This window comes from Drosophila montana, unplaced genomic scaffold, assembly GCF_035044405.1.
Source record: "Drosophila montana isolate Dmon_TW-CO22-7 unplaced genomic scaffold, ASM3504440v1 contig_2534_1, whole genome shotgun sequence".
NCBI lineage: Eukaryota > Metazoa > Arthropoda > Insecta > Diptera > Drosophilidae > Drosophila > Drosophila montana.
In genome coordinates, this window is record NW_026997398.1 from 188,026 (window position 1) to 202,029 (window position 14,004).

The window sequence follows — 14,004 nt, forward strand, 5'->3', positions numbered from 1 at the left end:
TATTCGATGGCGTGCTATTTAATTGGACGAGCCTAGTAAAATGCAAAGCAAAAACAGAAAAATTAAAAAAAAAACATAACCTCAAAAAGAGGAAACATAACCTCAAAAAATAAAAAACAAAAACAACTGCAAAGGCACATAGCGCTGTTTCTTTCATTTGAATGCCAGCAGCTCGCAGCTAACCTCAAAATAAGCGTCAAGTAACCGAAAGAAAGACAAAAAGCAGTTGAAAAAAAAAAAAATATTTAAAAAAAACTAACATAATGTAGCTATGTGCTAAACTATATAAATTAAATGTTTCTTATGTGCGTGTATTTATGTAATATATATATATAATATATATACAAAAATATACTTATATTAACTAATCTAGATGTGGTAGTTTTGTGCGTATGTGTAAAGTATAGTCCTACAATATATAACACAAATCTAAGCAAATTACTATAGTCTGACTGTGCATGTGTGTGAGAGAGTGCATGTGTGTGTGTGCGTGTGCGTGTAACCTTGTTGCGATATCCCGTTCGAAAAAAATTGTGCGCAGCAGCACGCACAAAAGCTAAGCGCTGTGTCACTCCATATACAGGGCTGTATTCCCTGTTATTACCAAATAGTTCATGATTATTCAATTAATTTCTATGTGGCTCGAGCTTGGAGTTTGGCAGCTGTTCGCTAACAGACCAAAGTCATACATTTATTCGATGTGAATTTAATTCTCTTTCTGTTTTCGATTTAGTTTTGTTATAAACATAAGTTCTATATATCCGTCTGGTGTGCATTTGTTGGTTGAGAGAGAGAGAGAGAGAGAGAGAGAGAGAGAGAGAGAGAGAGAGAGAGAAACAAAAATATGATCATACAACTAACTAAAAACTAAGTTAATTGCTAAAAACAGTTAAAACCCTAAAGGAATATAAACCAATGTAATAATTTAAATAATATACCCAAGTTTGAGTGAATGTTGATGTTTATATGTGTGTGAATGGGTGTGCGTGTGTGTGTGTGTGTAATGACGTTGAAACAAACTCTAAATTTATATGAATGTATACTTCTAATATGTACTCTACTATTTACTATTAAATGCTACTACTATTATCATAATTACAATTACAATTACAATTACCAACTAAACGATTACGATAACAATGCATAAAAAGAGCAGAGAAAATAGAAAGAATCAAGGATAAAACCTAAAACCTAAAACCACAAATACATAGTAGATGCCTAACATCTCTCACAACTCTCTGCCCTAACCTCACCCCCCCCCAACGTATATATATATATTTAACTTATACAATACATACCAATATTTGTACATGGAACCCAAAAACCAAGTGTAACTAAAATTTAAAAGAAAAACAGGATAAAGAAAAGATGCGTCAGGCATTTAGAATTTAAAATACGTTCGGGTTGCAACAGTTTTTCAGTCTTTTAACTCGCAGCAGTTCTCAACTGACAGTCCCCGAACAAAAAAAAAAATTAATTAACTAAATATATATAAATAAATATATAAAAAGTAAAAAAAAAACAAAAAACAAGACGAATTGGTAGTACATACGAGTACATAAAAAAAAAACAACAAAAAGTAAAAAAAAATTGTGAAGCAAATTAAAGAATAAACTAAATGGCAAATGTGTTTAAAATAATATTAACTGAAATAAGTGTATTTCAAATGAATGAATCGAATAAAACAAATGAAGAAAATCGTGTGCAGCCATATGCGTTATTCGACCATAGTTAAAACTCGAACTGCACTCAATTTGGATTCCGAGCTAATGCCCAAAAGAGTTTTGCAAAAATTGTTGTATTTTTTTCAAAGATTTCTTTTTTAATTATTTTTTTTGTTGATTTATTTTTTTTATTTTTTTTTAAGCTTAATTTTGCAATGTTTCGTTGACATAGATGGTTGGTGGGGGATGGAGGGGTAGGGGGTTGGATTTCTAAAAATTGGTAAATTTGGGCTTATGCTTAACGACAACAGTGCGATTGCGTGTATAATGTGGCCCATAGCCGCGCCCGAAACCGGGCAGGAGCTTAACCGGATTCGGATCGCGATGGAAATTGATCATCACCTTGGCCACAATTGATATGACGCGATCCTGTTCGCCGCTCTGGTATAATGCATCCAGATAATCAAAGTATGATTCATAGCGAGCGAATTCGCGCTCCCTGGGTGACAACAGCAGAATTTTGGTATCTCGTTGAAAATCGGTGATAATTTTCAATTCCTGTTCCATGAAACAACAGAATGCCACAGATTCGGATTGCATGCAGCGAAAGAACTTATTCAATAGATCGTAATTGAATGGCTTTGTCGGTTTGCGTGGCGATTTAAATTTTGGCCTCTTCAGCTTGGAAACGAAACGCTTCGATAGCGATGGCAGGCGCTCCAGTTCGCGCATCTGCGACATCTCGTGCAGGTGACGATAATCATCGATCAGTGAATAGCGCTCCACGCCCACAGCGGCCAGCTCTTCGTCGGTGAGCATATCCAGATTGTATAGCTTGGACAATTCGCCGTCCGTCAAGCTGCAGCAGCCGGTAAATTTAAGTTTTTGTTTTTCAACATCTGTGCGAAAATTGGTGACTGTTTGTATTGCGGGATTTCGGTTCATTTGTGCGGCCAATATTTACCATTCGTATCGCTCATGTTTGTCTATTTTAGTGTATCCTATTGTCTACGGGTAGAAAATATAAATATGTTTGGTTTTAGAATAATGAGTGTGTTGTCGCTATGAATTTTTGTTGTGAATGCCGGACTAAGGTTGTTTCATTTTACAGGTCTCCTTCGATTTGAATTCAAAAACAAAGCTTTCAACTCATATTGTAGTTCAGGCTTTCTGGCTGTTGGGCTTAAACGGCTTCAAAGGTATGCCAAGCCTTTCATTTGAAAATCGATTTGAATTAACCGCCTCTCGCAGGCATCGTTTCAGCTGCCAGGGTATCGATATATCGATGATATGCACAAGCAAGCGGTTAAAGCAGATGGCGCATGCAACAACAAATGGTTAAAGCAGATACGAGCGTGCCTTGAGTATATTTATGAATGTCGTATTGAAAATTAAAGCTAAAAACATTTTTTTTTTAATACCGAAATGGTGTCAGTTGCTGAATTTAGTTTTGCGTAATAAACTGCATTTGAATTTGGCGCGCGGCCAAGCGATACTTACTTGCTTACGATATAAACATCGCGCTTGATGTTTGCTCCGATGGAAAACATCGCGATATTTTGCACAACTTATCGTTATGCTTGGTATATCGATATATATATATATGTATGTCTGTTTTTACCAAGAGCACAATTTTGTTAAGATGTATAAACTTTTGTTATTTCGTTTAAACTAATTTCATTTTACCAATGCATTAAACTGTGTTTATGTTGAGGCTGTAGTGGACTTCTTAGGTACTATAACCATGAGCAACAGCAGCAGCAGCAGCAGCGGCTCAACATATTTATGTTTGTTTTCTTTTATTTCTATTATTTTATTTTTTTTTTTGTTTGCTTTGACGCAGTGATTGCTCGCTGGGGTGAAGGTTACTTATGAAAATTAGATGCGATCACGATTGCCAACATGTCCGAGGTACGCATCCGTCCCCGTCAAGTGCTCGTGCTCATCATAGTGTTTATCTTTGTGCTGCTCATGGTGCATCGTAACGGTAAACGCACCTGCCAGGGCCCCGAATATCTGCAGGCCATGTACACGAAATCTCTGACGGACACGTTGCCCAAAATTTATGCCATAACGCCGACGTATGCGCGGCCGGCACAAAAAGCCGAGCTAACCAGGTGAGTGTCAACCATTTGCTGGGCGGGTCAACTGAATAAATCCAATTAATTGTAGGCTCTCGCATTTGTTTATGCTGGTGCCAAATCTGCACTGGATCATTGTTGAGGATGCCAATAGCACAACGGCTCTGGTGCGGAATGTGCTGTTGCGCGCCGGTCTGACGAATCGGTTTACCCAGTTGAATATCAAAACGCCGCCCGAATTTAAGCTGCAGGGCAAGGATCCCAATTGGATAAAGCCACGTGGCGTGGAGCAGCGTAACCTGGCATTAACCTGGCTGCGCAGCCACGCCGATGTGGATCGTCATGCCATTGTCTTCTTTATGGACGATGACAACTCCTATGCGCTGGAGCTGTTTGTTGAAATGTCGAAAATCAAGCCGGGACGTGTGGGCATTTGGCCCGTCGGCCTGGTCGGCGGTCTGATGGTGGAGCGACCGCTGCTCAATGAGGACAACAAAGTGATTGGCTTCAACGCTGCTTGGCGGCCGGAGCGTCCATTTCCCATTGATATGGCGGCGTTTGGCATCAGCATGGATCTGTTCTTCAAGTATCCACAGGCCGCCTTCTCCTATGAAGTGCAGCGCGGCTATCAGGAAAGCGAAATCCTGCGATATCTGACCACAAGTGATCAGCTGCAGCCGCTGGCCAACAACTGTCGCGATGTTCTCGTCTGGCATACGCGCACCGAGAAAACCAAACTCAATGCCGAGGAGATGCTCCAACGCCAGGGCAAGCGCTCCGACGAGGGCATTGAGGTTTAGCCGCGCCAGCTTAGCCGCTCGCATCGGGTCCATCCAAGAATTTATGTATGTTTGCTATTTTTTGCCTCAACTCAGTCTATTGTGTATTATATTTGTATTCTATTTGGCCAGTGTCCAATTAAAAATAATGTCAACTAACATATCATAAGAAACCAAATGTGTTCAGAGCTCTTCTGTTGTTTCTGCCGATCACATTTCCAAATATATTTTATTTGAGTAACTATTAAGCATTGCCAAATACAATTGTAAGAGAATTCTGTTTCGATGCGATGCAGCTAAGATTCTATACGCATTTGTTAAGCTGACTGCTGATCAATGCGCGGCACGAATCGTAAGAATAGTTCCGCCCGCAGCTGTGGAATATTATTATACCTTTGTCGACGGTATTATAATCTTGTCATGAATCACGTAATATGTAACATACATATGTAGGAAGTATATTTTTTCTAGATCAGATTTAACAGCCGGGTCGATCTTGCCATGTCCGTCTGTCTGTCCGTCCGTCTGTCCGTCCGTCCGTTTGTCCGTCCGCGTCGATCTCAGAACCTGTTACAGCTAGAGAAATTTTGAAATTTTGAACATAGGTCTTCCTAGTGCCCGCGCAGTACGAGTTAGTTTCCGATAGTCGATAATTTGCCCCGTTTTCAAGAAATCGACAAAAATCGATATCGGAGTCCTGTCTTTTGAGCAAATCTCTTAGGTTTTAAGAGCTAGACTCAGCGCACTTGACTTTTAGAATAGTATTTAAAGATTAAGTATTTTTGTAGCCTTGCAGATGGCATTATAATGGTGTCGTGAAATGTGTAACGCATAGAAGGCGGCATCTCCGACCCCATAAAGTATATATATTCCTGATCAGTATCAACAGCCACGTCCGTCTGTCCGTCTGTCTGTTTCTATGCGAACTAGTCTCTCACTTTCAAAGATATCGTCATGAAACTTTGGAGAAATGCCTCTTTCTGTTGCACGCAGTACATATGTCGGAACCGGCTGGATCGGACCACTATATCGTTTAGCTGCCATAGGAACGATCGGTTGAAAAGTAGGTTCTTGTATGAAAAACTTTTTGTTTTTCAAGATATCTTAACCATTCTAGGCATTACCTATTTTCCCTGTGCTTTTTAGATACGGTCAAAGCACTATAAGGAAAGGAAAGAAATATGAAAAGGTTGGGTCAGAGTATTAAATCTTTGGCGTGCCGAAGATTGCTCTTCTTTCTTCTTGTTTAATAACTTTTCTGTTTCTTGGCCTCTAAATCGATTTGGCATCTATGTGAATAATTCATGTGAAAATGGTACCCTCAAATATTCTATATATAGGTCAAAATTCCCCACCCCCATAACTCGGACAAATCTCATCCGATTTGCATGGAGCTTGGCTCTTAGTTCATGGCTTGGCCCCTAGATCAATTTGGCATCTAAACCTGGCAGCATTATTCTTGGTCCAAATTCAAGTGAAAATGGTACCCTCAAATATCTTATATAGAAATAGGTCAAAGTTTCCCAACCCATAACTCGGTCAAATCTCATCCGATTTTTATAAGGTTTGACTTTCTGTTCATGGCTTGGCCTCTAAATCAATTTGGCATATAAAGCAACTGAAGCCAGACCCAAACCGAAACACTTTGAAAATGTGTTGTTTTTATTAAAAAAAAAAATAAACAAACTTTTCTTTGATAAATACGACTTTATTTTCCAACGATTCAGTTTCGTGGTTTATTCTTCTTTGTTTGTTGATTTTTGTTCTTCTTTCAGTTATTCTTATTAAATTTGCATTTTGTATTTTGTAAAAAGCTACACATTTGAAGTTTTTGTGTCAATTGTTTCATGTCGAATTTCTCATTTTCTGGCCATATTTTATATGCTGCGCTCCCAAAAGCAGTTCCAAAGTTTTTTGATCATATACATAATTACAATTTCGATCTTGTGTAGCTTTTTAAATGTTGATAGTTTTCTTTTTCTTCTTTTTATTTTATTAAATTTCTTATATAAACACACAAAAAATGTTTTGTTTGGTTACGTTTTTGTTTTTGCATTCAATTTCTTACAGTTCTCTTAGATTGTTTTTCCATTTTGTTTTGTTTGTATAATATTTGTATATATTATTTAGATTTTTATTTATATAGTAGGTAAAAAAGCTCTGAGAAGGCGCTTGGCTTAACTGGCAACAGAAGCTACAAAAGCTTTTGGCAAACATCTACAAAACAGGACGAACTAAAGATCAAAATTAAAAACAAAAGAAAATAATAAACGAAAAACGCTTTTTTCTTTTTTTGTTTTTTCATATATATATTTATGTAGTTCTTCGTGTATACATATAATTTTTTTTTCGTTTTTAAGCTTTTCATGTTTGGTTTTTTTATTCGTGTAAAAAAAAATACTTACACATTAAATTTCAATACATGTACATATATATTCATTATTTAAATAATTATTATTTAAATTCTTACTTACAAATTGTTGTATTTCTTTTTTTTTTTTTTACATACACATATAAAATCTAAATAAAAAGGTGGAGGAAATAACTTTAAAAATGTAATTAATTAATTGAGTACATAATTTCATAATTTGCATTTGTTGCTGGCTTTTTTTTTTATTTTCTTTACAGAATGTCATGAAAATATAACTTAAAAGAATTAGAGAGTAATTTAAACAAAATTAATACAAATTGTTTGGCATTGTCGTAGTTGATTTCAGCTTATTGAAACTTTCATTTAACACACACACATAATTAAACATTTACGCTTTGAATTATGCATTCTATTTAGTACACATTCATTGAAGTATTTTAATTATGTTTATATTGAACTGCAAATTCTCTTTTTTTTGCTAACATTTCTTAATTCTTCCGTTTTTCCATATTCCTATCTTTGTTTTGGCAGTTTTCGTACGCAAAGCAGTTGCAGCTGTTGTTGCAACTGTACTTGCCAAGCAGTACAACGTTTGTCGCAACTGTACTTGCCAAGCAGTTCAACGTTTGTTTGAATCTACATTTGCCTACGCAAAACTCTACTTCTTGTTAGCCTTTACATATCATCCCTTTTATATTGAGCATTCTGTTTATAACTAACATACATTATATATTTGTATATATCTATGTGATTCGTACGGTTCATTAAGTATATCAATTTACCAATAGGAAACCAAAATTTGAATGTGAATGACTTCTTAACTAAAATTGTGTTCAGTAATTTCTTGTCATGTTCGTGTTTTTAGAAACAAATGCCCGCAAAGTCTTTTGTTTAAGTGGTTTAAGTACTACGAAATTAATGGGTGAACGTGGTGTTTAGTTATCGAAAAGAACTTTGTGAAAATGCTTGAACTTAATTGTAAAACTTATTTATGGCATGTTTAAGTTAGTTAAACTAATATTTTGTGTATGATTCTAAACCCATTCTCTTGCTCCTTGCCCCATCTCATTTAAATGCTAAATAAATGTAATCATTAATTCATTTTTGTTCTTCATGTTTTTAAGGCATTAATTTAAGTTTTAATTTTGTTTTGATCTTAAGCTAAATTGTTAAATATTTTTTTGAGAATCCAGTCAGCCATATATAGTCAATAATATAGTCTGAAGAATCAATTTAAAAAAAAAAAGCTATGCAGCAAATACAAAGTGAAGCAACATGGACATATGAGTGTATGTTGTGTGTGTGTGTGTGTGTGTGTGTGTGTGTGTGTGTGTGTGTTGTACTGAGCTTAAAATATTATTTATGTATGCTTTAGATATCGTATATATAGTAAGACATTTAGTTAAGATTGTATAGAACTTAAATTTTAACTGAACACCAACTCATATGCCAATCAAAAAACAGTATTCTTAACGCTGTTCCCACAGCTTTGGCTTTGGTTTTGCTGCTGTAATTCGCAACTTGTTCGTGTCGTTTATTCGGGTTGACAGGTAATTGGGTTAGTCATGTTTGTGGTTTGGTGCTGCGGCTCCTTCTATACTTTTCGCGAAAGTGAAAGGGGGGGGGGGGGGGGGTTGGGCGACTTTTCAATACTTTTCTCTGTTGCAAGTTTTGTGCAGATCGTTTTTGATGCAGCTCATTTGGTCGCGTCGCTTACACCGCTGAATTTTTGCCAATGATTTCGCCGCTGCGTGAATGCACAAATCGCCCGTCGAATTCGATGGTTGAGTTTTGTTTCAAGCTGCCGGTGGGTGTGCGCAGTGGCTCCTTTTCGTCCCTGTGGAGTTGAGAGCTTGGGATTAGTGAAGAGAACTTGATATCAAATCTAGAGTACGAAAGAGCGCAAGAGCTGTAGAGGCTAGATCAGTCAGCTAATAAAAGCAAAGCCAACGAAAGCTTAGTGCTACAGGACACACACACATGCCTAGTTTGTTACTTACCACGGACATAAGCTAAATGCTACAAGGCTTACGAGCTAGCACTAAAGCTACATGCGGTGCCTGTTGATCAGATGTGCTACGACAAAAGTGTTTGATGAATACAGTGTTGGAAAACGAAAAAAGAGAGCGCAAAGAGAAACTACGCAAGCGAGAAAGAGCAGAAAGAAGTGCTGCAAGGCTACGCAAAAAAAAAAAAAAATGATGCAAACAAAACGATCAATGTACGTACAATGGAGATGTCACTGGTGAGCCGCCGAGCTTAACTGGCGGCGGCAGTGGTAACGGTGATGGTGGTGGCTCCTTAACCAGCTGTCCACTGCAATAAGGTAGCGGGAAACGCCAACCATAAAGACTGCTTGGTTAGATGATGGTAATTTGGATGGTTTTTTTTTTTTTTCGTTTTCGATTCATATTTTATCGATTTAATTTTGGATTTTGTTGGAATTTTGATAGATTTAGTTGGTTGGTTGGTTTTGTGTTGAATGATTTTGATTGATTGGTACAGTACGTATGAGTTTGATGTGGTAACAACAAGTTGGGAAAATCAAGAGAGAGAGTATAGATAGTATGGAGCGTCGATAAATGTGACAATGTGATAATGTTGTGAATGTATTTTTTTGTTTTTACTTTTTTTTAAATATGAATGTGTGTATATTTGTCTGTGACTCGTATTAATGATTGATGTGCTGATGAACATAACAAAGGAAAGTCAAACAATGTACGATATAATACGCATAAATATAAAGATATATTTGGATAAAGAAAGATCTAGCCGCAGCCAGTACCAGTAAGTACTATAGGGAAAAAAAGGAACTATACTAAATAGTATTAAATGGCAGACAAGGCACTTGATAGATGTTCGAGTGAAAGGGTGGCTCTTGTTGTAGATTGAGCAAAATCTAGAACTTGATGGCTGGCTGCATACTATTTAACTAAAGTTGAGTCATAAACACATTCCACTGGTCTTTCTACGTGTCTCTCAGCGAGGGTTCATTCAAAATGTGTTGCATACAATTCTATTTAACTGGAAGCGATTAGCTCTGAGTCTCTAAGTCTCTGCCGGAGTGACAGCATTTATGAATAGAAAGACATATTCATTTGGTGTTGAATGTCATTGTCATTTGGTATATTCTTTGAATGATGACATCATCTGCTTAATTACTGGTCATCATTCTTGTCATTTATTGCTAAGCTCACAAAAATGGAGGAGAAACGCAATCCGAATACAAGAATCGCAACTTTGATTTTAACACATGCTTTGAATGATGACAGTATTCGGCCAGTGGAATTCGTTATGGTACACAAAAATAAAGAAAATTACACACACACACACACACACACACAACACTAAAGAAAAGTGTTGACTAACGAAGTAAGGAAACAGATGATTTGATACAGAACAATTCTGTAGGTAAAATTGAAAATAAGCTTTTGTGTTTTTTTGTATTGTGGGATAATAGAAAATTGAATACGGTATTTCGTCTGTTTTATGTGGCGTGTTTAGCAAATTGTAAACATATTTAATATTGCACTAGAAATGAGAATTAATAATCGAAATACTTGTAACTAAAAATGGGACGAAGGGGTGAAGGAGAATTTTTTTTAGGTGAGAAGCTGTTGCTTTTTTTTTCGTTCTCTTTTGGTTCTCGGCTCAAACGGATATCAGTGAATTTCGATTGAACAACAACGATTTAGGACGCGCATAGACCCAATTGTATTCGAAATCCGGGCGTTGAGAATTTTGGCTTTAGTCGAATTTGTTTTGAGCGGTGCAAATCGAAAAGAGGTAGAAAAATAAACAAACAAACGAACAAAGATTTAATGCAAATTTTTGAATTGGGGATTTTTTTTAGTATTTTTGTTTGTTTATATTTTGTAAATTCGTATCATTTTTAGTGCAATATTATGTGATTTGAAAGACCCAACCGAGTCCAGCTAGTTTATAGGGTATCTATAGATGCTTACCTGCCCAGCTTGGCCTCGTCATCGATCTCCGAAGGCGAACGCTTGGCCTTGCGGCACATGGCGGCCATGACGCCCATGTGCACGGTCACACAGCAAAGAAGATCCACAATAAAGAGTAGAAGAAGCACGCCGCCAACGGCAATGCCCACAATGGCCGCCGAGGAGAGAACCTGACGTTCCGCCACTTGGATGACATCGTTGCCTGTGTGAAAGAGATTGGTTTCGTTTTGTTTTTTTTTTTTTGGGTGGGGAAAAGGAGCGTGTGAGGAGATGGTAGAGTGCTTGATTAGTAAATTGTCATTCAAGTCTTGCATATAGAGCTAATAAATAGTGGTATATATTTAATACTAAATTAAATACTATAGCATACTTCAGCTATTGGCTGCATTCCAGCTGCGATTTGGCATGGATGACAGCCAAGAGCAAAACTACCTTTTCAACTCGAGCTACAAATTTGCTTCTCATCTTGCTCAGCATTCAACACTTTCTTCAAAATGTGTGTAAATTGTTTTCTTTTCTTTTTTTGGTATGTTTTCATATTGAGTTCGAGTTTTGTATAAACATATTTTACATTTTTGTGTGTGTATTTGAAAAAAAAAAAAGGAGAAATAGAAAATGAAAATCAAATTAAAATGGGGCATGTTAGGTAAAAACAAGCTAAAAAACAGCTAAATCTTAAATACATTTTATAAATAAGAGAAATTAAAAACTTATAGTACACCAATTCGATATGAAATAATAAAAAGTAGTTTCGATAAATTATCGATAAGCAAGTGAATATCAATAAACAAAAAGGAAGGTATAAATAAAACATGCAGCCTTCAATGGGGCAGGGAGAGACGTATGTATATTGTCAAAAAGTCAGAGTAAGAGAAAGAGAGAAAGAGAGAGAGAGAGAGTGAGTGAGATAGCGCACGATAAGGCAGGAAAACTTAAGAGTTTCGCTTTGAATGCAAAGAGGAAACGCCAATAAGCCAAAAAATATACAAGCAAAAGCATTTTTTATATCAACTTAGGGTTCAAAGTTTTTCTTTGTACAAGGAATGCATATGTATGTGTGTGTGTGTGAAGCAGTTTTGTGTGTACATAACGATAACGATAACGATAACATTGAAAGAATTGTAAATTTTTTAATACAAATTTGCGCTCTGCTTACCAATTTGCAAAAACATTAACAAAATTGACTTTTTTTGTGGTTACAATAATTGCTAAAAATATCTAATTACTTGATTTTGAGTGCTGCACGTTTTAAATATATATGTGGATTTATATATTGCTTGGGAGCTACAACTAAACTTAATAAAATTGATAAGAAAATGTTGTATTTAGTTAGTTACATTTTGTTGTCTGTGGATTAGAGTGGGATTCGCTTCCCGTTATGCTGTTTTGTATTGTTTTTATGTTAGTCGCTTGTTAAATTATAATCGAATGCGTTTTGTGTTATAATCGGTTAATTGTATGAATTGTTGAATATATATATGTATTTATATAAAACTATTAGTAATTATTTAAACGAGCTAATTTGTTGCATATCCATATTACCTGTCGGTATATCACACCTGGCAGCTGTGCAGCGGTATTCAATTTAAACGTTATTATCAGCAGTCAATTTTCGTGGATCGATTAATTCGATTCGATCGCTACAAGCGCACTGCAACCCTGTGCGCTTTGAACATCTTTTATAAAATATACACACACACACGCATACACACATAGAAGAGGGTCTTGTTTGTTAAAGTTGTCTTTATTATCCAAAATGAACTGCTTACTTTGTAGTTTTTGTTTTTGTTTTGTTTTAAAGACTGCTTACAACATTTATGACACATACGCATTTTTACTTTTTCTACTGCTTGGTGTGTAGGTGTGTTTGGGTGTGTGTGTGTGTGTGTGTGTGTGTGGTCGTGTGTGACTGAGAACACCTTAGAAATATCCTATAATCTCTCTTTCAAACATTGGTCACCTGTTCTAAGGGTTCATGGTTAAGTGTTCACTGCTCGTCATATATTTGATAGTTACCTAGACCTAAGCCTGGCACATTTTGACTGACAACGAGAATTTGAGAAATTCTGTCCACTTTCACAGAATGTTTACGCTTATGGAAAAAAAAACGTGCCATAATACATAGATAGCTTTAGCTAATCTTGCATGCATGTGAGTTATGAACCGTGTGGCATTCAACTTATATACAGTTCTGCGTTAGTTAGATTCTAGTTTAAACTGCTTTATCAACTGCTTGTCCTACAGCTAACGCCTCTCACGGCGAATCTCAAGCTATTTGGCCAGTCATTTATGTGTATTTATTTTCGTATAATTTTAGGTTAATATTTATTTATGCCTCTCGAAGCTAGAAAAAAAAAACAACACGATACGATACGATCTGCTCAGCAACGTTAGGCGGGCTGAATTATTCACTAACTATGGTAAGTATATAACTTTTGTATATTGTAAAGTTACAAATTGGAATAGTGTTTCACGATATATATATATAAATATATATATTTATTTTGCTAGAAAAAGTTTTAGTTTTTGACTATAAATTGTATACAAGGAATATTTTATCTAAATTGAACTGCTTTGTCTTTGCTTGTGATGTATTTTTAGTGTTTTTTTTAATGTTTTTAGTACCTTTTTTTTATCTTTTCTTAGCACACGTAATGCACAGTTATATGTAACTAGTAAAATACATTCATATGCATATAAATATGGTTTATATACCATAATTCAATGAGCACAAACATTTACAAAATTTGAATACTTTAAGCTTAATACACCATGTGAAAAAAATTCGTAGTTGGAAACATGCGTTTGGGGTTGTAAAGGGTTCCGTGGGCTACGCTTGGTTATCTTTGAGTCTAAATCAGCCCGTAATATGGATTCAAACTTGGTATTCACTAAGTCTTTATGTGTTTTATCTTCTTTTTTTTGTTTTTGTTTTTTTCTTTTTTTTTTTACTTGTAGTTACTTATTGTCCCCTTAACGTATACGTTCAATAAAAAAACAAACAGCTCTTAAGTCACATACTAGAAAAACCCAAAACATGAAACGGACAACTTGGGATTGACTGGCGCTTTATAACGGTGGTTTTTTTCTAGCAGAACGAAGGAAGCATAGGATACTTATCGTTGGCTGCATAAAAGAACTGCC

The 14,004-nt window shown here is 35.9% G+C and overlaps 3 protein-coding genes across 3 annotated transcripts in view; 1 reads left to right on the forward strand and 2 right to left on the reverse strand.

Annotated features, from left to right (window-relative positions):
* Positions 1-1,842: 1,842 nt before the first annotated feature.
* On the reverse strand, positions 1,843-2,786 carry LOC135428777 (uncharacterized). Its single transcript, XM_064682874.1, has 2 exons — positions 2,629-2,786; positions 1,843-2,563 (listed from the first exon to the last, which is right to left on the reverse strand). Exons 1-2 carry the CDS (start codon positions 2,642-2,644, stop codon positions 1,935-1,937), a joined length of 645 nt encoding a protein of 214 aa, XP_064538944.1. The 5' UTR covers positions 2,645-2,786; the 3' UTR covers positions 1,843-1,934.
* Positions 2,787-3,260: 474 nt separating this feature from the next.
* On the forward strand, positions 3,261-4,772 carry GlcAT-I (Glucuronyltransferase I). The gene is made up of 3 exons (XM_064682873.1): positions 3,261-3,397; positions 3,508-3,781; positions 3,837-4,772. The coding sequence occupies exons 2-3, from the start codon at positions 3,567-3,569 to the stop codon at positions 4,543-4,545; spliced, it is 924 nt and encodes a 307-aa protein (XP_064538943.1). The 5' UTR covers positions 3,261-3,397; positions 3,508-3,566; the 3' UTR covers positions 4,546-4,772.
* Positions 4,773-8,206: 3,434 nt separating this feature from the next.
* Fas2 (fasciclin 2) overlaps positions 8,207-14,004 on the reverse strand; it is a 49,864-nt gene continuing 44,066 nt past the window's right edge. Inside the window, 3 exon segments of the mRNA XM_064682858.1 lie at positions 8,207-8,732; positions 9,125-9,211; positions 10,861-11,062. Of these exon segments, the coding sequence (XP_064538928.1) occupies positions 8,609-8,732; positions 9,125-9,211; positions 10,861-11,062 (413 nt within the window). The 3' untranslated portion in view covers positions 8,207-8,608.